Genomic DNA, 21,477 nt, shown 5'->3' on the forward strand with positions numbered 1-21,477 from the left:
ACTGCTAATACAATCACTAATTGGAAAACCTACTGTCCTGGTTCCAGTTAGGACAGAGTTAATTTTCCCTCATAGTAGCTGGTAGGGTGCTATGTTTTGGATTAGGATGAGAAGAGCGCTGATAACATGCTGATGTTTTAATTGTTGCAGAGCAGTGTTTACACCAGGCCAAGGACTTTTCGGCTTCTCGCTCTGTCCTGCCAGCGAGCAGGCTAGGGGTGCAGCAGGAGCTGGGAGGGGACAGACCCAGGACAGCTGACCCAAACTGGCCAAAGGGGTATTCCATACCATCTGACGTCATGCTAAACAATATATAGGGGTGGCTGGCCGGGGTGGGGGGCCGGCTGCTCGGGGATAGGCTGGGCATCGGTCAGCGGGTGGTGAGCAATTGCATTGTGCATCACTTGTTTCTTACACATTATTATTATTAATACTATTATAATTATCACTATTATTATTGTTGTTATTATTATATTCCTGTCTTAATAAACTGTCTTTATCTCAACTCACAGGCTTCACTTTCCCGTTTCTCTCCCCCATCCCAGAGAGGGAGGGGGGAGGGTGAGCGAACGGCTGTGTGGTGTTTAGCTGCCAGCCGGGTTAAACCACAACACCTACTGACTGTCTCAGCTGATAGAAGCTAATGAGTGAAGACCTAACATAAATTTCATCTAAATACTGAAGAAAAGATTCAGAAGGTTCTAGAGCTATCCTTTATTCTCTAAAGCGTGACCTTCTTATAGTTGTTAGACTGGGTGAAGATTTTAGAGACAAATATAAGGGTCAGTATTCAGGGTTTAAAGCCTGTAGTTCAGTAAATGTAATTTATAATACTGTGTTTTGTGGTAAATAAACCCAAACATGTTTAGCAACAATACAAATAAATAAATAAATAATTATCCAATAGTGAAAGCAATAGGAATGACAACAAATAAATTCAGAAGTAAACAACTGGTGAATTAATGTCATGCACAGCATTCTGGAGATTACACAGGTAGTTACATTTCCTACTCAGGTATCCAAAATCCTCATGCAATCTAAATTAGTTCAGAAATAATGACAAAGAGCTGGAGTCATGAAAGTCGTCATATTCCAGCCATTCCAGTTGATAATTATTTATTTATGGGACTGAAGATTTTAATCATTATCCTCTCTTCCTTACTTTCAACACTATCTTTCTCTTCAGCATTTAGCGTGATTTTCCAGTGGCCCTGGGGTTCACATTCCCACTTTAGTGTCCCAGTTTAACAATGGAACACACACACACACACAAACTGACAAACAAACAAAATCTTTAAGTCTTGAGAAAGTTATAAACTTAATTTTATAACTAATGATATGTATATTACCTACCTCTGACTCTCCCAGTGAGCGTGGTGAGACAAACAAGCTAAAAACCCAAATGACACAATGAATCACATGCTTTATGGAAGTTGCTGTATTGACCAAAATACCTGTAGTTCCTGAATACTAATGTACATTTTTTCTGAGTTGGAGTAAAGGAGAAGTAAGAGGACTGACATACAATAATTCAAATTAGGACCCAATTTTGTCAAGACTGATGTTGTGCTACAGGACTGTGTAACAGCACTATCCAGCATCAATCTTCTAAAAACCAAGCTGGGATACAATGAAAAGTTTTGAGAAGAAATAGTTGATTCAAGCCAAAAAAAAAAATGGATTACAATGGAGTTCAGAAAAATGTGAAGCCCAAAGTGTCTGTTTCTTTACCTGGGGATACAGACTTGATACTCTCAAAGCTTATGCCCACAGAAAGTGAAAGATGTAAAGTGAGGTTCTTCAGTGAGGTTACTTTTGTCAATGAGGGTTTGAAGCATCTTCTGAGTCAAGAAATATACTTAGCGTCTACAAGATTTTTGCTGACCTTTTCAGAAGGATACACACAATGTAACTGTTGGGTAAGGAGTAAGTATGCCACTAATAGTGACATAGAAAGAAACAGGAGCATAGTTTCTCTTCAGCAGAACATTTACACATGTACATTTACACATGTACAAACCCAGCAGCACATAAAGAGTACAGCAAATTCTCATAGATATAAGTTCCCTAGAGCCCTGGAGAGTTACAGCTCTGTAATGCTTAGTGTCTCCAGAGACTCCAACACCTCCCCACACAGCATCCTATGAATTGTTTACAAGTCAGTCTGGTAGTGGAAACAATTTAAAAGAGGAAGGGAAGGGAAGGGAAGGGAAGGGAAGGGAAGGGAAGGGAAGGGAAGGGAAGGGAAGGGAAGGGAAGGGAAGGGAAAAGGAAAATCTACCAGCCTGAGTAGAATGTGCTCAATCTTATACTGATCTAGTTGTAGGCTAAATCCCATCATTTTAATTTACAAGTAACAAGCATGTATTGTACTAACTAGTCATTGTGTACTGATAGCATTTCTAGAGTGCACACACAATCTAAATCACAAAGAACAGGAATAAACAGTAGTAAAGCTATCACTTCATTTACTGTGGAGTGAAAAGCTCAAGAGTGAAAATATCCCAGTACACACTTCATGGTGATTTTAAGAAGAATTTAGCATGATAATATCCATGATGTAAATGCATGAGTGAAGCTTTTATACTTGCTTCTTGGTGTTTCTCCAAGGTGCCTTTGCCAACTGGTTCATTTGTAGTCCATATGTGAACAGCATTCTTTCACAAAACCCATTTTCCTGCCTTAAAATCATGACTCAGTTCTAATTCACCACAGCATGTCCTGTGTGCTAGAGACTTCTGAATTCCTTTTTCAGCTTCTAACTCAATCTGGGGGTGGGGAAAGTGCATGTACTTTTGAAGGTCACAAAATATACACTGCTATTTTCTACTTTGTCATCAGCAGTTACAACTCATGTGGCTATCTTATACCCTCATGCTGACTTTTCAAGATAACATATCATCTTCCTGATCTTCCCTGACTCTAGCAGTTGGCATGCTGGAAACTATGTTCTGTCTAGAAGGTTAATTACTTGGCTAATAACCAATAAGCCAATGCAGATCTGAAGGGTGCATAGCAAGAGGTGTATTCTCCCAACATTCCCATCATGTTGTCTTTAATCACCAGCCAAGGAAGAAGAAGAATCTTGGGAAAGACAACACATATTTTCACTTCACTAGGCACCGGATACACGTCAGCTGAGAAAAGCTACCACTAACTCCAGTGAATATGATATTAAGTTTTCCACTCTACATCCTCAAGATCACTCCTTCAAACTGTTCTTGTTCCTTGGCAATCATTATTTCATGTCTTTGTTGGGATAAAGCTACACTACAAAACCCTGAAATTGTTTCTCCAAAGCCCACAAAACAGATTAGCAAAATTGTATCACCATTCACTGTCACATTAGAGAAACACTAGAAAATTATGCCCCTTTTTTTCTTTATTTCTTTAAACATGAGTTTGAAGTAATAAAAATTTAGTCATTTTAAGTGAAATTGACCTGTACTATACAAAAATTTACCACATCTCAGTTCTTTTAGTATCAACAAATATCAGGGCAGGAATTAAATTCGGCTTTAACTCTCAATTATTCCTGGAATAAACTGATAGACAAAGCTTTCTGCAGCTTAATGAAAGCTGAACGCTTTCTGTCTGACAGATGAATAACAGGATCTCCACTGGAATAAAACAGGTGTTAAAATAACATCAATTTCTTGCTGAAATGTCTCTACTATTTCATTAATCAAAATGTAAAGAGAAATGAATTTTCTAAATTTACATTTGTAGCATATATGTAATAAAAACTGTTTATATTTAGAGTTATCCGTTAAGCATATTCATTAATACTTTAGACTAGTCTTGTGTTTAATGCTGAATAAACTCACCCCTTGAAGGCTGTTGTCAAGTACTTCTAAGGAAAGCTAATGTTTTCTTAACAAATCATTATGAAGTTTTTTTTCTTTTTTTTTTTTCTTTTGTTGGCTAACAATTGAATGATGTCCTGAAGCATCAGTATTCAGATCTTTTAAAAATAACTTTCACTCTTAGTGTAAGAGTTGTTGTAGATCTTGTATTCTTTCTAAAGACAATAATAATAATAGCCTATACCTTTATTTCCTTGTAAAAAATTACAAAGTTTATAGCAGTAGAATTTGGCCAGAGAAATGCACATTGTGAATAAAGAAGAGCAGCGATTTTAATACATACTTCTCTAATCTCAGTGAATATTCTTTGTTTTTTCTTTGTAAAAATAGGACTATACCCCTTAAAAAAAAAAAAAAAAAACAACTTTAAACAATTTTGTGTAGTTCAACATTATTTATTTCCAATACTGAGACATCCTTCATTTTTTATCTTTCTTTTAACCAATTTGGTGATTTTAGTCATTCATCTCTGCTTATGTTCTGTCTCTCTGGTCTTTCCTTTTTTCCTTTTTCCTTTTTCCTTTTTTCTTTTTTTTTCTTTTTTCTTTTTTCTTTTTTTTCTTTTTTAAAATTCAGACCTGACAAGAATGTTGCAGATAGCTGTATTTCAGATAATAGCTATAATATCATCTGTTGCAGTGACATAACTACATTCTAACACATTATTCAGACTTCCTATTACCATTTGACTTTTCTTTTTTTTTTTTTTTTTTTTTTTAACCTCCATTGCAACTTGAGCACGAATCTTCACTGAGCTGTTGCTTTTATTTTCTTCCTTCTCTCTCTCTTTTTCTCTCTCTTTTAATTTTTTTTGGGCTTTTTTCATTTAAGTGATTACAGTCCATTTTTATTCTTTATTTAGTAACAGCAATGGTTGCTGCTAAAATAGATTATTAGTTCGATAGAAAAAGAAGTGTAACATCTAAAAGGGTATGTTGGGTCTGCAATAAGATGATAATTCCTTGTTGAGTACTTCAGTCTGTTACAAATATTATTATATGTTTCTCCATAAAAAGCAGAAGTTGCAATGCCATAAACAGGAAACCTTATGTATACCTATATGTAAGACATTTCTTTATGGATCTCGTTACGAAATTGAAGGTAATGAAAGTTAACTAAACTATTTTGTTTAAAAGGAAGAAAAAAAGAGAATTAGAAAGAAGAAAGAAGAAAAAAGAAAAAAAAAGGAAAAAAAAAAAAAAGAAAAAGCAGACTGGCTGTCTGCCTAACTCCACATACATAGGCCATATACATCTACTTATTCACTAACTCTAAGGGTTCTGTAATACTTGAAAAATTTCAGTTCAGAAGCTCCTTCAAAAAAATCTTGTCTGCTTTCTTGCACAGTAAATTTAAACAAATCTTTCATAGATAATCTCGGAGTATTTCAGTTACCAACTGATCCAAAAGGCAATCACTGTTTTCTTTTTACTTCAATTTAATCTGGAACTGCTCTTGACCTTTACCTACTGTTCTGTTTTTTTAATCTTAATGTGCAAAGTTTGAGTATGTGGAGATATAAATAATTTAAACTGGGAAGAATGGACTTGAGGACACGGCCTAATATTTTAAAAGCTATAAACAAATATTAAAATTACAATATTGATATAAACACTTCTAAAAATTCATGTTGAATATCTGAAATGTCTTTGTGAAAAATAAGGTTTTGAGCATTTTTATTGACTTGATAGTGAAAAATGTTAAAATAAAATTACCTGAAAATTCATTAAAAATCAGTTTTGAAAAGCAGTCTGAATTTTGGCTGGGACTGAGTTAATTTTTTTCCTAGTAGCTGGTATGGTGCTGAGTTTTGGATTTAGGATAAGAATAATTTTGAAGGATCTGCTGCTTATAATAACTTTATGTAATTTGTTTTTTTTTTTTCTCTATTTACTCTTAATTAAGTGTATGGCAATACTCAGACTCTCCGTGAACTAAGTGACAGAGATAAAAATACCATCCCATAATAATATACTTTAAAAAGACAGACAAAAGGTGGAATGAAAGGTAACTTTATTCTTTGAATGGATATAAGAAGAAAATATTTTATGCTGAGGGCAGTCAAGCAGTGGCAGGGGTTGCCCAGAGGGGTTGGGGGTTGGATAGTTTCCATTTCTGGAGGTTTTCACCTAGTCTAATCTTGTAGCTGACCCTGCTTTGAGCAGGAGGTTGGACTAGAGACCTCCTGAATTCCAGGACGAATTATACTGTATTCCTATGGAACTGGGCTATGATCCTTTTCAGTGGGGATGAATATAAGGCAGAAAACCAGACCAAAGATAAACATTGTCAATATAAAAACACCGGTAGTGCATGCATTTTTTTTATATTCCTTCACATGTAATAAAACTGTCATAAATACATGTTTAAAAATACAGGTTAACAAGCTGATGCATATAGGAGTCCTGCTCAGGCCTGTAAAAAAGGCATTATGTAACATATTTATTCAGTGAGCCATGTGAAATGAATTATTTTCCAAGGATTCACGTCACTGCTTGAGATTTTACAAAGGGAATTAACAACTAAGAGTTGGCCCATTGAGGATGCTTGGTGAACAGCAAGAAGATATTTGAACTATAATTGGTAATATGGTTAAATGCTTTATTGCCAGTTATTTCAATCAAACACCCTTGATACATGATGACATTAATTTGTTTAAAACTTTTCTTTTAAACCGCATATCTTGTTTTTGTCCTAAACTTTGGAAACTAACACTGTTTGATGTTAAAGAGTGAATTGTGCAGAGAACTGTTTTGATGTTCAGTAGGTTTGAGAATGATAGATAGGCAACATTAATTCTTACATATGTAGGAAAAGGGCTTCAACTGAAATTAAGAGTAGAACAAAATTGCCCCTGTTGATCTTGACAGAAAATTTTTGTATATGGGTGTAATGACAGCAAAGCTGTAAAGAAGTACAGCTAACAGCCTCTGAGATTTAGATCATTTTAGACACAGAAATGCAAATACTACTAGTGCAATTATTACTGTGGCATGATTTAGTAGACATGCTTTTTCTCTTACCTTTAAGACTCCTGTTTGCCTAGAAGCAAACATCCAGAACCAGAACCGAACTCTGCAGACTCCAAGGCTGGCTGGGAAGAATTTGGTAGTAATTATCTTCGCTCTATTTCCTTCCTTCTGGTTAGATGAGTTTACATACAAAAAATGTTGTCCTTTACCTCAATAAAAAGATTAAAATAATTTATAGTTTTTCAGTACTATTTTATGCTCTAGAGGAAAAGCATTTTTACGCACATAGATACTAGTATCTGATACAACATACATGTATACCCATACATTACAGAGATGTTCTGGGTTAAAACTTCGTGTATTTCTGTTTATTACATACATATAATATTAATGTAACCTTCATCAGATCTCACTATGCCTTTTTTACCCACGTGTAAATACTTGATTCATATTTGAATAATAAATTTAAATTATGTTGCAAGCACCAACACTCATTCACAGATTCTGAAAAAGTAAGTAGGAGCTTCTGCACAAGAACATTACTGTCCCAAACCATTAATCTCTTCTTCAATACTATTCAGAAAGTCAGCCAATCAATCCTTTCTGTTTTTAAATTACATAAATGTATGAAACGATGGAACAGGCTGGTAAGGTACACGTAACAGAATCAGTAAGCCTACTTACAAAACTTTATCTCAGTAAGAACTTTCTGATTAAGCAAGCTTTCTCAAAAATCTATTTTAAAACTTTTAAAATACCTGTTATTCAAATAACTTTTTTTTTTTTTTTGGGGGTGGGGGTGGGGGTGGGGGGTGGGATGGGGCAGATCATGCTTAGTCTTCTTGGGAGAAAAAGTTCAGAATTTTTAATTTAAGGAATGAATCCTAACTGCTCTTTGCAGGGACATAAGACATACCAAACATTCAGAATCATAATAGTATTCCAGCTAGCCTCACGAAAGCTCTTATAAACCTTTCTGTAAATAAGTGATTGACAAATGGTATATCCAAAAAGATTGACTCTCTGCAATCCGTTTCCTTTGTCTTATAAATAAATGTTAATGAACATTTTGTAAAGAAGATGGCAATCCCTGTGGAAAGGGATTTTAAATTAAGTTTCAGATAAACTTAAGTGAATTGCTAATCTGCACTACATCATCTTTTATTTCTTAGGTCAATGAATCCTCAAACCCATAAAAATTAACTTGTCACCTTCACATCTACCCTGTTTATGTTTCATGTATAAAACATACTCTGCAGTTGAATTTACGAGCTTCATATGCTCAGCAATTTACAGTTTCACAAATATCATTCTGCGCTACTACAATACTTCAATAATTCAAGGATGCAGATTTGGGAAGAATATGGTATAAGATTTTTGTGTCTGTTGTGAATGTAATTTTTAAGATGCTGTGATTGTAAAGAGAGCAGCAATCATGATGGTCTTGAGGTAAGTACACACACACACACACACAAAAAAAAAAATATGATGAGCTAATTGCTATTCTGGAAAGGAAAGAAATGTTTGTGGAACAAACCAAATAGTCATGGATCCAAATTATTTTTTAAAACCTAGCTTCTCCCTATATTGACAACTTAACAAAACAGTTTAAGTGTTATATGCAAAGTCATGATCACTAAATTTTCAGGCAGACTAGTGACAGTCCCCTGTCTGGCAGCCTTATTATAAGGCCTAAAAGACAAATGATCTCCTTCTCCAAGATCTATTCCATCATTTAAAAAAATCTGTTAGAACAAAAATATTTTTTTTCTTTCAGTTTGTAAGATCAATAAGAGACACAATCTGTCACTTACTAGTAGGGTGACAAATAATGCTTTTAAGAAAGCAAAAATGGAAAGATATTCACTGCTGTGTCACTTCAAGAGTCAGACTCACTTGGACTGCAGTTAAAATATCAAAAGTAATTTCCCATCTGAAGTGAGTTGCAGTTATTTCCACCTAAAATTGATTGCAATTTTAGTCCTTTGACTCATAAAGTGAGCTGTGTAATGGGTTTTCGACTGCTATTCGACATGCCATTCTTACAGACCTGTAAATGAATATTAGTTCAGAGTGAGAATTTTTCAGTTTGGATGTCAGTGGAAGGAAACCCAGAATTTGGACAATTTGTAAATGGCAGCAACTGTCAAGGAATTGCTCTTAGTTTCTATTGTTGCCTTTGAAGCAATCTTATTTGAAATGATGTTTTCAAGTGGGATTATCTGGGTATCATGTTATGCCTCAAACTTTTTCAGGGAATGTAAATTTTCTCAGGTGAGAAAAAGCTATTTGAAAGATTACAATGACATGGATATACAACATTCTTCATAAGTAGAATGGTGTTAAATATTTGCATGCTAAGCAACAGACTGGGAAGCCAGGGTGCCTGTCTACATATTACATAATATATGATATACGGCATAATGATATACAGCAAAAGTTAAATAGAATTGCTTTTTCAGTTGGTTGATATTTTTGAAGTTGAAACATTCTGAACTTGAAAAGTTACATCCTCATAGTGTTTAAATAGCTCATGGATACTGTGGCTAAAGGCTGGAAGTGTCTTGTTTTGGGGCAGGAAAGAATAGTATGATAAGGAAATTTATGGAAATGATAATTTTTAAAAGTGAGACCTGAATAAGCTACATCTTGGTCAAATTGCAGAACGTTAGACATTGCTGTAACATAGTCGTTATTTTTCACTAAAAGTCTTTCTGTTCAAATCACAGGGTTTATCTTATCCTTAAGACTGTTCTAATGCACTAAGTTAGCTCTGTTAAACTAATGCAAATTTTTCAGAAATTAATGTTGCTACCCATCTGAAATCTGTGTTAGTTTAGATTTTGCTAGATGAGGCAATATGACACATTTACAACCAAACCTCCACACAAAGCTCTTCCAATATACGTAGTACGTGGTTTGTATAATACCACAGGATTCATTCTATTGCTATAATGGCACCCATGATCTGTGCAACAAATTTATATGCTTAGTAACTACAGGAAATGAGTTTGGAACTAGAAGGAGTTGGATCGGATCAGGAATGGACTGACAGATATTGCTGGACATTACAGAGAGTCAGTATCTAGACTGCTGGCAATTCTAACAAGTGATTCTTTTTCATTATAGCTAATGTGAATATTTCTTGCCCACTTAATTTACAAGTAAATTACAAATCCAGGCAATTTTGTAAACACATTTGCTGTAATTCCATTTTACTTTTTCCTTTCTTTTTATTAACTTTATTTTTCTTACAATTGCTGGGTAATTTCAAAGATGCAAAGAAGAATCAATTAAGTAAGAGGAACTGAAATAGAAAAACACACAAAATCTCCTTGAAGAGCCAAGGGCTAGAGGTTGTTTTATCATCACACTGCATCAAAGGAAGAGCAAGAAAGCAAGTCAGACTACTGATTCACAAGGAACAGCTTGCCTGGGACAGCTGAATTAGTTTCTACATCTACCCTGTCTGTTCTGTCCCTTTCCAAGAGGAATGGACTTCCACAATTATAGCCAACAGCAACACAGACTAGTATGGATATCTGCTTCCTATAAAATGACAAATTGTGATGTATAGCAGTAAAACAGTTCCCTCGTGATCAGGTGAGCAGTTCCTGCAGCAGGTGCAGGGTCTGCCAAACAAAAAGGAAAGATAAATGAGTAGGACAGAAATGGTTACAGCCATGTGCTTATAAGATGTCTCTGTTGAGTTTGGAAATGCAAAACACCAAAAAAAAAAATAAAAATCCACCTGGAGATCATGCAGGATACAAATTCAAGATTAAAACAGTAAAGATTGTGACACCTGTACAGTGAATCTGAACTATTCTTTGCTAATAAAATGAAAATTAGAACTGGATAAGATTCCTAACAAATAAAATTTATGGAAAGGAAAATTAAGCACTTCTCAAATAGTGATTGGTACCTTTATGATGAAAATTAAATTTCCATTCAGCTTTACAATAAATACAGAATGTAATATAATATAATATAATTATATATATATTTGATATATAATTATAGTTTGCTGTCTACATAACACAGATAACTGTAACAGCCCATTAGTACATTTTGTTGTGCTGATAATCAGTAGTCATTCTGTTAGTAGTCTGGCTGTATCATCTTGTAGGAACATGTTAATAGAGGAAATGTTTCTACATTAAGATTTCTTACATTAAGATTAAGATTAAGGCAAGCCAATATCAGGGAGAAAAGTTAAGACCTTACTTATGAACCTTAAGCATTTCACATGCATCCACACACACTGCTCATCAGCTGCTCCTTAAGTGTTTGACACTCCAGGAAAAGTAGATTTTTAAAACTATTGACAAATAGAGCATCATGAGTATCAGGATCTAACACACAAGGTTTCATATACAGATTTCATATGAATCCAGTAGCTTCTTTGAGGGGTGAAAAAAATACTAGTGATAGGTGAGAAAAATACAGAGCTGATGATCAGGAGAAGGAAATAAAACAATAGACTAATCTGGGTTCTCAGAAAATCTATTTTTTGAAGATGAGTTAGCTAAAGGTTTGCAGGATGTCCAGGGTGCAAGCTGATATTGGAAACAGAAAACTGGCACCTTGTTGAAGATGCCTGAAAGAAAGCCTACAATGCCACAAACTTTTCCAGAGATCGACTACAGCACAGTCAGGGTCACTGGATGGTCTCATCAAGGTACTATTCAATACAAAATCTATACTTCCTGCTTAGGTGACTAAAAAGAAATGGATGACTGGACTACTATTTTTACAGTAACTTAGTAACGCATGATTACTGACAAATATATCCTCTTTTATGGTATTAAAATTTTCATATCTGTATTTCTTTTTTTCATTTTTTCAAGTAGACCCTTAATTATAAATCTCATTGCAGACTTATCAACAACAACTGCATTTGCAGAAGTATGCTGTACTGTTTTAGAAAGAGTTCTGTTATCTCCCAGATGGGATGATTAATTAGATATTTTATATCGTATTTAGTAGCTCATTGTTTTGGAAATGACTAAATGAATGCATCAAGCTAATGTGGAGTATTAAGAATGATACAATCATGACCATTTTGAAAACAGCGATCTTTAAAATTACAGTGCTGCTGAAACCACAATTAAAAATGTGGGCAACAGGCCACTATGCAAGGAGGGTTTTTTTTTGTGTGTGTGTGTTTTTTTTTTTAAATCTGTGTTCAGATGGAACTAGAAGTTATCAGATAGTATAAATGACAAGATTCAGTTTGTTAAAACATTTAATATTTTTGTCGTGTCTTTTTTATGTATCCTCAGTTGTAATTTTAATATAAAAGGGTGTGTTTTAAACACTCATTGGAACTTTAAATATTGCTATAAACTTCGTGAACTGTGCTAATTTTTCACTATTATTTGTCTGCATTACAGTAAGCTCAACTGATCACATTTAGATTTCATGGAATCATAGAAATGTTTAGGTTAGAAAAGACCTTCAAGAACATCAAGTCCAACCATCAGCCTGACCTATCAAGTACCATCACCAAATTATGTCCTTAGTGCAATGCCCACCCATGTCTTAAATACCTCCACGCATGGGGACTTCAACACTTCTCTTAGCAGCCTGTCCTAATGCTTCACCTCCCTTTCCATGAAGAAATTGTTCCTAATACCTAACCTAAGCCTCAGTTAGTGCAACCTGAGAACATTTTATTGCAATCTGTCATTTGCCACCTGAGAAAAGAGATGGACACCCTCCTCACTGCAACTTCCTTTCAGGTAGCTGTAGAGAGTGATGAGGTCAACTTGCTTTTCTCCAGACTAAACAACCCCAGTTCCCTCAGTTAATCCTCATAAATCTTGTTTTCTAGTCCCTTCACCAACTTCATTGCTCTTCTCAACACATTCTATAGAAACCCAACATCCTTTTTTGCAGTGAGGGGCCCAAAACTGAACACAATATTTGAGGTGCACTCCACGTACAAAGGGACAATCTCTTCCCTAGTCCTACTGGCCACGCTATTTCTGATGCAGGCCAGGATATCATTGGCCTTCCTGACCACATGGGCACACTGTTGGCTTATGTGCAGCTGACTGTTTACTAATTGATGCTAATTTATGGGACAGTGGTTTTTTTTTGGAATTCAGTGAATATTTCATTTTCTCCACGGTGATGTAGGACACATGGCAATACCTGGTGTATGGTCAGTATCAGGACCCGTTTGTCCAGAGACACCACCTTTGCTAACATTCCAGTCAAAATCATCCATAGAGTCTTGTATTAATCCACATACAGTGGTCCATTCTTGATCTTGTGTTTCAAAGTTACAGCTTCCAGGAATACTTGTGTAGTAACCTGAAAATATAACAGGAAGTAAATTATCATCTCAGTTCTTATATCTACAAGACTGTAATGAACTTATTGTACATGGTGATGGAGAGGATTCTATTTGGCTAATACTATGATTCCTTGAACTCCCATGTACTGACATAAATAATATATGGTAGTGAGTGAGAAACAAACAAAATAACCTACCCCTCCCCAGACACACACACACAAAAAACACCATCCTTTGCTTTCTGAACAGGTGTAAACAGCCTTAAAGGTTATTGCAGACATATGGCCATGTGAGTCTTGAGGACAAAGCTATAACTTCACCAATTTTAGCTTTTATTCAAGGTGAATGGACAGAATGATTTCTAGAAAATTACCTAGTAAAAATGGACTCCACTTCCCCAGTGGTGTTTTTCCTTAACATATATTGAATCACCCCTGTGAGTGTTAGGTATGAAGGTAACTTTAAGATGAGAGAGAAGTCCTAGTGATTAGGGCACTGGAATGAATTCAGGATATTTTTGTTAGACTTTCTGTTTTTAGATTTGTCTCTGATTATTTCAAATGACTTTGGAAAAGTAATTAGTCAACAAAATTGTACAAATGTTGTGGAAGAGATTAATCTCTATCAGAAACACTGCTTTTGCTTTTAAAGGCCTTTTCCTTAGGTATAATTGTTCCTTGATTACCATACCAAAGACCTGAATTTTCCAAGAGCAAATTTTTCTGTTTTTTCAGGTTAGAATTTGAGCAGAGGCAGCTACATGATTGCTGAGTGAAAGCAAAGACTTCCTCTGTAAAAGGACTCTGGGGAAAGATTCCAAACTATTAAACATCATGGTCAGTCATGCATTTGAGAAGCAGGTCTGACTGTGACTATTTCAGAACCTCAAATGGATGTGAGGAATTAGAGTTTATTTCTTGATTTAGAAGTATTCTGCAACATTAAAATACAGTTATTTATGTATCATTGTCTAGGTATAAAAGATATAGATAGAAAAAAATACATGTAAATTGTAGACAATTAACTTTTAGAACTTTTATATCTTATCACTATCATCAACTTGTATTGTATGAACAAGATCTGCATGTACACAGACTGTAAAGCTTTTGGTCTTGCTTTTCTGTAAATCTTTCTCACCATAGTTAAATGTCTAGGACAAATATCTTAAAAGAAGAATAACCTTTATTGAACCTATATCTCACGGAATGCTAGAAAAAAGATCTGTACTGTTTTGTAATGTACTGTACTCCTACTTTATTACAAGAGACAAGCATTTATCATAAGGAGAGGCTGAGAGAGCTGGGACTTTTCAGCCCAGAAAAGAACAGGCATAGTGTGTATTGGTGGGCATAAATAATTGCTTTGAGGGTTTAAAGAAGACAAATCCAGGCTCTTCTCAGTGGTGCCTCACATCAGGACAAGAGGCAATGGGCATAAATTTAAATATAGGAACTTCCATTGAAGGATAAAAAATTATACTATTTTATTTTACTTTATTTTACTGTTGTGCTGGCCAAACACTTGCCCATGTTGTCCAGAGAAGTTGCAGAGTCTCCATTCTTGGAGATATTTTAAACCAATCACAGCCATGGGCAACCTGTTTTAGTGGATCCTGTTTTGAATAGGAGGTTGGACTAGATCTGCAGAGGTGCTTTCCAACCTCAGCCATTCAGTTAGTGCTATTTGCAGCATGGTCTTTGGAAATTGTGAAAGGAATACACAAATACACTGAGTGTTCACACTGACACTGCATTACAAACTTCATGGAAACTCAGTGAAGCATGGCAGGGCAAAGAAGGGAATCCATTAATCTCAACAGCAAGTACAATTTTCTTGTACAGTTCTAACAAGATCAAAGTCCAAATGAATTTATATATGAAATTTATACTATTCATAATAGGTTATCTGTCCTCAGGAATTTTACCCTAATATTTTAACAGTACATTCAGAAAGTAATTATCATAAATATTTATAAGCAGTATTTACAGGTTTGATGGAATCACCTGACGTATATGTACCTGCTGGATACTTTTTATTTTCAGGGTAAACAGAACCTACTTAGAAGCCTTCAGAAGACAATTGTTCCATTTATCTGAAAAATTGCTTTTATTTCAATAATTCAAGCACTCCTCTAGTTGGTTCATCAACAGTGAGGTTTGCTACTAATCAAATCTGTGTGTATAACTGAGTGCAGTTCATTAAAATTGAAACTGCTTTCATGTGTGCTTTTTTCACCTCAGTACTTCCAATGGGTTATTGAAAGAGAATGAAAATTTTGCAAGATTGCCTGAATGAATTGAATGAAGCATAGAGTAATTTCTGTGAGTTTATTTTTTTTTTTAGAAAAGACTTCACCAGGCTATGCGGATACAATTCAGTTTATCCAGATTCTGTTGTAAATCCTGCACAAGGGAATTGCTCTTGAGTAGATTATCACCCATTGGTTTCTTTGGAATTACACTGGTATTAAGTAATAGTAGAAAGTGAAATAAGCCTGGACTTTGAACTCTGAAAAAAGGGAAAATTGTAGGCAAATTAGGCCATAACAACTTGCAATGGGGCAGGTTTGACCATGAAGGGCTTTCTCTGTGGGTATTCACTCTTCTGTGATTAAACAGTTAAAAAATTTTTCCTTAAAAAACTTTTCCTTAAAAAATTAGGTTTCTATTTCCAGATGGAAATAGTTAGACAACTATTTCTGTTATGTAAAATATTTATGTTTTATGTATTTATGTTATGTAAAATAATTGTGCTTTTTAGGTAAATCCTGCTTGGGTGAACCTACTTCATAACTATAAATGTACTGTGGTCAGAGTTTTCAGACCTGATAGCAGGTAACTATGGGCTAAAGAAAAATAGCATAAAAATATAGGATAAAATATATATACATATATTTGCCTAATAACGTTTATTTTGGTCTATATGCTTGGGAAAAAATGTGCATTTATCCAAATGTTCATTTGTTTTTTATTTTCAAATGTTTTCAAATGTTCATTTTTTTTTTTTGCATTATTACTTCATTTGTTCAAACTAATATATATCAGGTAGTGTAATATTATACTTGAGACTTATCTGGGTACCCTGTACATGAGACTACAGCATCTGTCTCTTATTTTACCATGCTATTTTGTCACTTCTGCACCAACATCTGGACCAAAGAGAGATGAAAATGTTTTTATGTAATTAGAGCTTTTCCATGTACAATGAAAGGATATTTCACTCTATTTATTTAAAGTGAATATCAGTTTGTTTGTTTGTTTGTTTGTTTCCCTTGGAAAAAGCTTTCTGCACTATTGCACACTAGGTTGCTTTACTGTGATTCATTAAAAATTATGGCCTGAAATATCACCATCTATTATCTGAATAAGGAAAGAAAGTTGATGCCATTACAGCCCCTCCAGACAACACAGGCAAGCCTTTCTAAGGAAGCTACTATATCTTGTAACAATATTTACAGAATAAATCAAGTTCCTTGATAGTTTTCTGATCATTATTGAGCTATTTACTTTGGACAGCAATTCCGATTTACTGGGTCTCTGTAAGGTCTGTAAAATGTTAAAAGGATGAGTTTACAGTGTATTTTGCTATACTTACTTTGTTTAATTACTGAAAAAAATATGCATACTACATACAGGAAATATGGAATATCTGTTTAAAATTTGTCTAGTTGAAAAAGATACCCTTTGAAAGTTATCATTCAACTTTTCATTTCCATCAACATGGTTCACAAAAAATCACTGGAATGCAAAGCACTGCAGTAGAAGCAAAACCAGAAACAGAGACACCAGCATCAGCATATGTACTTCAGAACTGCCATTTACTTTTACAAAAACAATAAAGAGGGAGAAAGTCCAAGTTAAATGTCATGTAGTGACATTTTCATGTGTACTAAAATCTTTTGTCTGTCTAAAACAATGTAATTTACATGACCAGGTAATGGGTCATTATTTCTGTACCCTGTTCAGTCAAAGCGTTTAGTAAAAATATGTGAGAGGAAACACCTTTGATTTTCAAGGGACTGCCAAGTGTTGGTGAATTTCAATGGAGTATTTGGGCTTCAACGCAGTATGAACATTGATGTATGTGATTCAGTTATTTTCTCTGTCTATCAAGATTGCTTTTAACCATATGTACAATATGGCAGAATTTGGTCCTGCAGTTTGAAGATTAAGAATTAGATTTATTACTGAATTACATATATGGACTGTTTAGACTTCCTGCTCCAAATATCTGGTCTGGAAAATTACTGTCAATAAAAAAAGAACTGGAGGAAGAAAACAGTACAACGTTTTACTGCTTTTCAATTTCAAATCTGAATTGGAAAGACTGTTAATTTGATCCGGATTTTTAAAATTGAGCTGTGTCCTTCCATCTCAGATAGCATTAGTAAAGAATTCCTGCAGGCAAATTTTGTCTGTCTTCACCAGGATTGCAAAAATATAAACAGACTGGATTTTATCCAACTGTTCTGAATAATGTAATAGGAAGAATACACTGTCATAGCTCTGCAGTAGCAGCAAGAACAAAGAACAATGAATATGTCTTAGCAACATGACTCAGATTGCAAAAACAGGATTAATCTGAAAGATGGGCTTGTTTATGCATAATCACTTTTTTAATAACAGAATCACACCTAAATGCTCTTGTACATTAATTTGCTTATTTAGCTTTTTTTTTTTTCATTCAACATTGACAGCCTAAAATGCTTTCAATTAAATAAATAAGTTTATGTATCTTTTCAGAGTAAATTTGGATTGTAATCTATGGGTTTTATTCCTTAAATAAAAGTGTTCATTTTTTTCTTCTATATAATCTTTGTAATGACTAGGTTACATTTTTGTGCCCAAATCACACAAATATTTTTGTGCAGTAAACACCTCTGAGGATCTTAAAATGTCAGACCTTCTGTGCTGGGGGAACAGGCAACCAGCTTGTAATTATCTTCTGAGCAGATGCATGAATCCACCTGAGCTATGCTACAGAATTTAAAGTTATAATTTTAACTGGAGATTACATTAACACACAGATACTTACTGCAGTCAGCTTCATCCGATAGGTCTTCACAGTCTGGTTTATAGTCACAGACAAAATGAGATTCTATGCAATCCTTATTCCAACACAAAAAATCGGTGAGGGCAGGGCATTCCTTGGGATCCTCTCCAGCTGAAAACAACAGGACATTAAAATCAAAATTACAATTAAATCAAAGAATGCTCTTTTTTATTTGTTTAGCCATTATACACCATGACTTCAGTGATTTACTACTTCCAACAGATGTTATTTGGTCACACTCTTTTAATGCTGCATTATCTTTGCCTAGACTACTGCATTGGCCTAGCAGGGCAGGGTGTTTTGCCTGGAAGGAAATCCAGATTAGCATAAGCATGACTGTTTCCCTGCTTTATTTGTTGTGTACATTCCATAAAATAGGATCTATGAGCTGTTAAAAGGTAGACAAGCTGAAGTCTTTATACTAGTCATAATTATAGGACATCACATGGAAAATAAGACCATTTTAAATGGGGAAAATTCAATACTGTACAATATTTGCGTGATGCATACACTTCTAAAACCTTTTTTTTTTTTTTTTTGAAGAGTGTAGAGAAACTTCGGCGGTGTGACTTAAATTGCTTAACAACAGAAAATATTTAAAGGTAGAACTATTGGGATGCAACAATTTTCACATCTTATTTCATCGCATATGACATAGATATGTTATTACCATGCCGAGGAATTAAGAAAAAAAATAGCATTTTTCATTAGTTCTACCTTTCTGACTGTGTTATTCTGCAGCTATTTTTGGGAAGCTACAACAATAAAATGCATCAGTGAGCCATGGAAAGGAAAGGAATGAGCTGGTTCCACATAAGAAAATGTCAAAGGTGGAAAACAGTGAAATATCTGATATCAAAACATGGATTTGTCACACAATAGAAATGAGAGAAATTACAGGAGGTAAAATTTTTTTGGTAAGTACTAAGTTTATTTCTGAATATGCTATGAAAAGTTTAAACAGAGCTGAGATATCTGAGATATCTAAAAGCAAAATAAAGATTTTAAGAAAACCAATGACTAAAAATAAACTTGCATTTAATGTTGCATTAATGAAAAAGAACAACCCCCCCATTTTTTTTTACCTGCCCTTTTTCTTGATCTTTGACATAGGCAGTAAACTGAACAATACATTATTTGCTCCGTTATACAAAGAATTTTACATAATAAAAAACATCCATGCAGATGCAGAATGCTGGTTTACAGTCCTAGCATAAGTGATAACAGAAATTGCTCAGAGCAATGGAAGGCATTTTGTTGTTGTTGTTTTTTAAATGAGAACAGAATTTCCAAATTCTATTATTCTATTCCTATTATTGAAATATCTATTCATTTCCAGAACTCTTGCACATTTCATGAGTGAGGTACTTTCATTCTTCACTATGCTTTTTCTCCCTTCTCTTATAATTATCAAGTCCACAAGTTTGTGGGATTTGAAGACTATGCAGATAGGCAGCAAATCAAAAGATCATGAAGGTCTAATTTTAATTTTCATGTTTCTAACATGCAAATAACACTAGTAGTGAAATTATCCTGAGAAAAGACATGATGACAGAAAAAAAGAAAAAAAGAAAAAAAAAGGAAAGAAAGAAATGAAAGCAAAACAAAACTAAACAACAACAACAACACAAACTAGATAAGAAAACAATAGGTACAAAAGGTTCTATTAATACAATGAAAATTTGTCCAGAATTTTTTCTTAACTTGGTCAAAAAATACCTTCTCTTAGAAACAGATATTCTTCCATTCCTTTCCCACAAAAGGAGAATATTTAAAATAATGAAACCACAAACCAAAATAATAAAGAATATAAAATCAAAAAATGATTAAAAAAGATAGAGGACTTCTCTTAGCTTACAACTGAGCAGTAGAGGTAGAGAAACAACTAGATTAAGAAGAATCAGTTGAGCAGTTAAACTGTTGATCTTCTCCTAGATCAAATTTGCCACGCATAATTTGGTAGACCAACGTATTTACCCTTACAGTGAATACTCTGAGATTCTCATAAATTAAAAGATTAAAAGTGTTATTACGGCATAGCAATATGGTAATCATTTATCATTCTCCTTTTATTTGTTTCCCTCTTGGAATGGCAGCATTTCCTGAAAACTGGGACACCACAAGAAACTATCACAGGACATATTTTAGGTAAAATAGGAACTACTGACTTCATGTTATGCAAATCCCTAAGCCAAATGAAATGACAGGACTTGAAAAACAAAAAAGCGTACACAGGATATCACTTTTCAATTAAGTACAATTTGGATTGATACAGCAAAAGTCATATAATCTTCTAAGTAGCTTTTAAGAGACCAACAGAATTGACTTGGCTTGTTGATCACTAAATCCTGCAAAAGAAGTATGTTGCTGATGGTTGCTGCAGGAACATACATTTACATACACTCACATTTTTAAATATCTTGTTTTGTACAGCCAGAGTACCAGCAAAGATAAGAATTTCCCTCCTAAGAATATGTGTGTTTGTATATATACATAAGACAAGCAAGATAGGCTTGAACAAATGTGTGCATACCAAAAACTCTAATCTGGATTCATCACCAGCTATATATTTACATTTCTCCGTCTCCAGTCTATAAGTTATTTATGAAAGAATAGTTCATATAGTACTCCCATAATGTATAAGAATGATGAGATTCATTTGAAGACAGCCAATAAATACATGAATATGAATCTAGACACTTTGTTTCAATTACTAGGAAAAGATCAAGAATTCTCGAAAATGGTCTTGTTTCCTTTATGTTTGCTACTAGAGGACTATAAATGCAAGACCTTTTTTTTACAAAGTTGTATAAGATAAAATATTCCTGTGATACCAATCACATCGAAAAAAAAAATAATCATGGGAAACAAACAAACAGACAAAAAAACCACAGCTCTTTCGTATTACAACACTTAAGATTTACATACATTGTCAGTGGTTATGTTGACCAGTGCTATGTGATTGTGAAAGGTAAAGGGTAAATCTCGAGTTAATTATTGGCTAAGACCACAGAGAACAAGAAGTTGAGCTGTTTTGAGAAGCAATGTATAACTCAAACACAAGTACGCTGAATTGATGCTCACCAGGAATCTCATTTTCTCTGCTCTCTCCAAGAGGAATACATACCCTCACTTAACAATACAATGACACCATGTCAACAGTAAGAAATGAAACGTATGAATGTAATGTAACGTATATTCAAGGTAAATAATACTTTTAAATTATTCTTTTTTTTTTTTTAGAAATTCTATCTCAGTAGAAATGTTTTAAAATGACAGCTGA

General features: G+C 34.2%; 1 protein-coding gene across 2 annotated transcripts in view; it reads right to left on the reverse strand.

Annotated features, from left to right (window-relative positions):
- MALRD1 (MAM and LDL receptor class A domain containing 1) overlaps window positions 1–21,477 on the reverse strand; it is a 263,083-nt gene that overhangs the window by 72,696 nt on the left and 168,910 nt on the right. The window contains exons 30-32 of one of the 2 annotated variants that reach the window (XM_066991641.1): window positions 18,177–18,305; window positions 12,998–13,159; window positions 6,890–7,041 (exon numbers count right to left, since the gene is read on the reverse strand). In XM_066991641.1, the coding sequence (XP_066847742.1) occupies window positions 6,890–7,041; window positions 12,998–13,159; window positions 18,177–18,305 (443 nt within the window). Of the gene's footprint in view, window positions 1–6,889; window positions 7,048–12,997; window positions 13,160–18,176; window positions 18,306–21,477 lie in introns of both variants that reach the window. The other variant, XM_066991640.1, reaches the window with a different exon arrangement.

Source organism: Anser cygnoides, chromosome 2, assembly GCF_040182565.1.
Source record: "Anser cygnoides isolate HZ-2024a breed goose chromosome 2, Taihu_goose_T2T_genome, whole genome shotgun sequence".
Taxonomy (NCBI): Eukaryota; Metazoa; Chordata; class Aves; order Anseriformes; family Anatidae; genus Anser; species Anser cygnoides.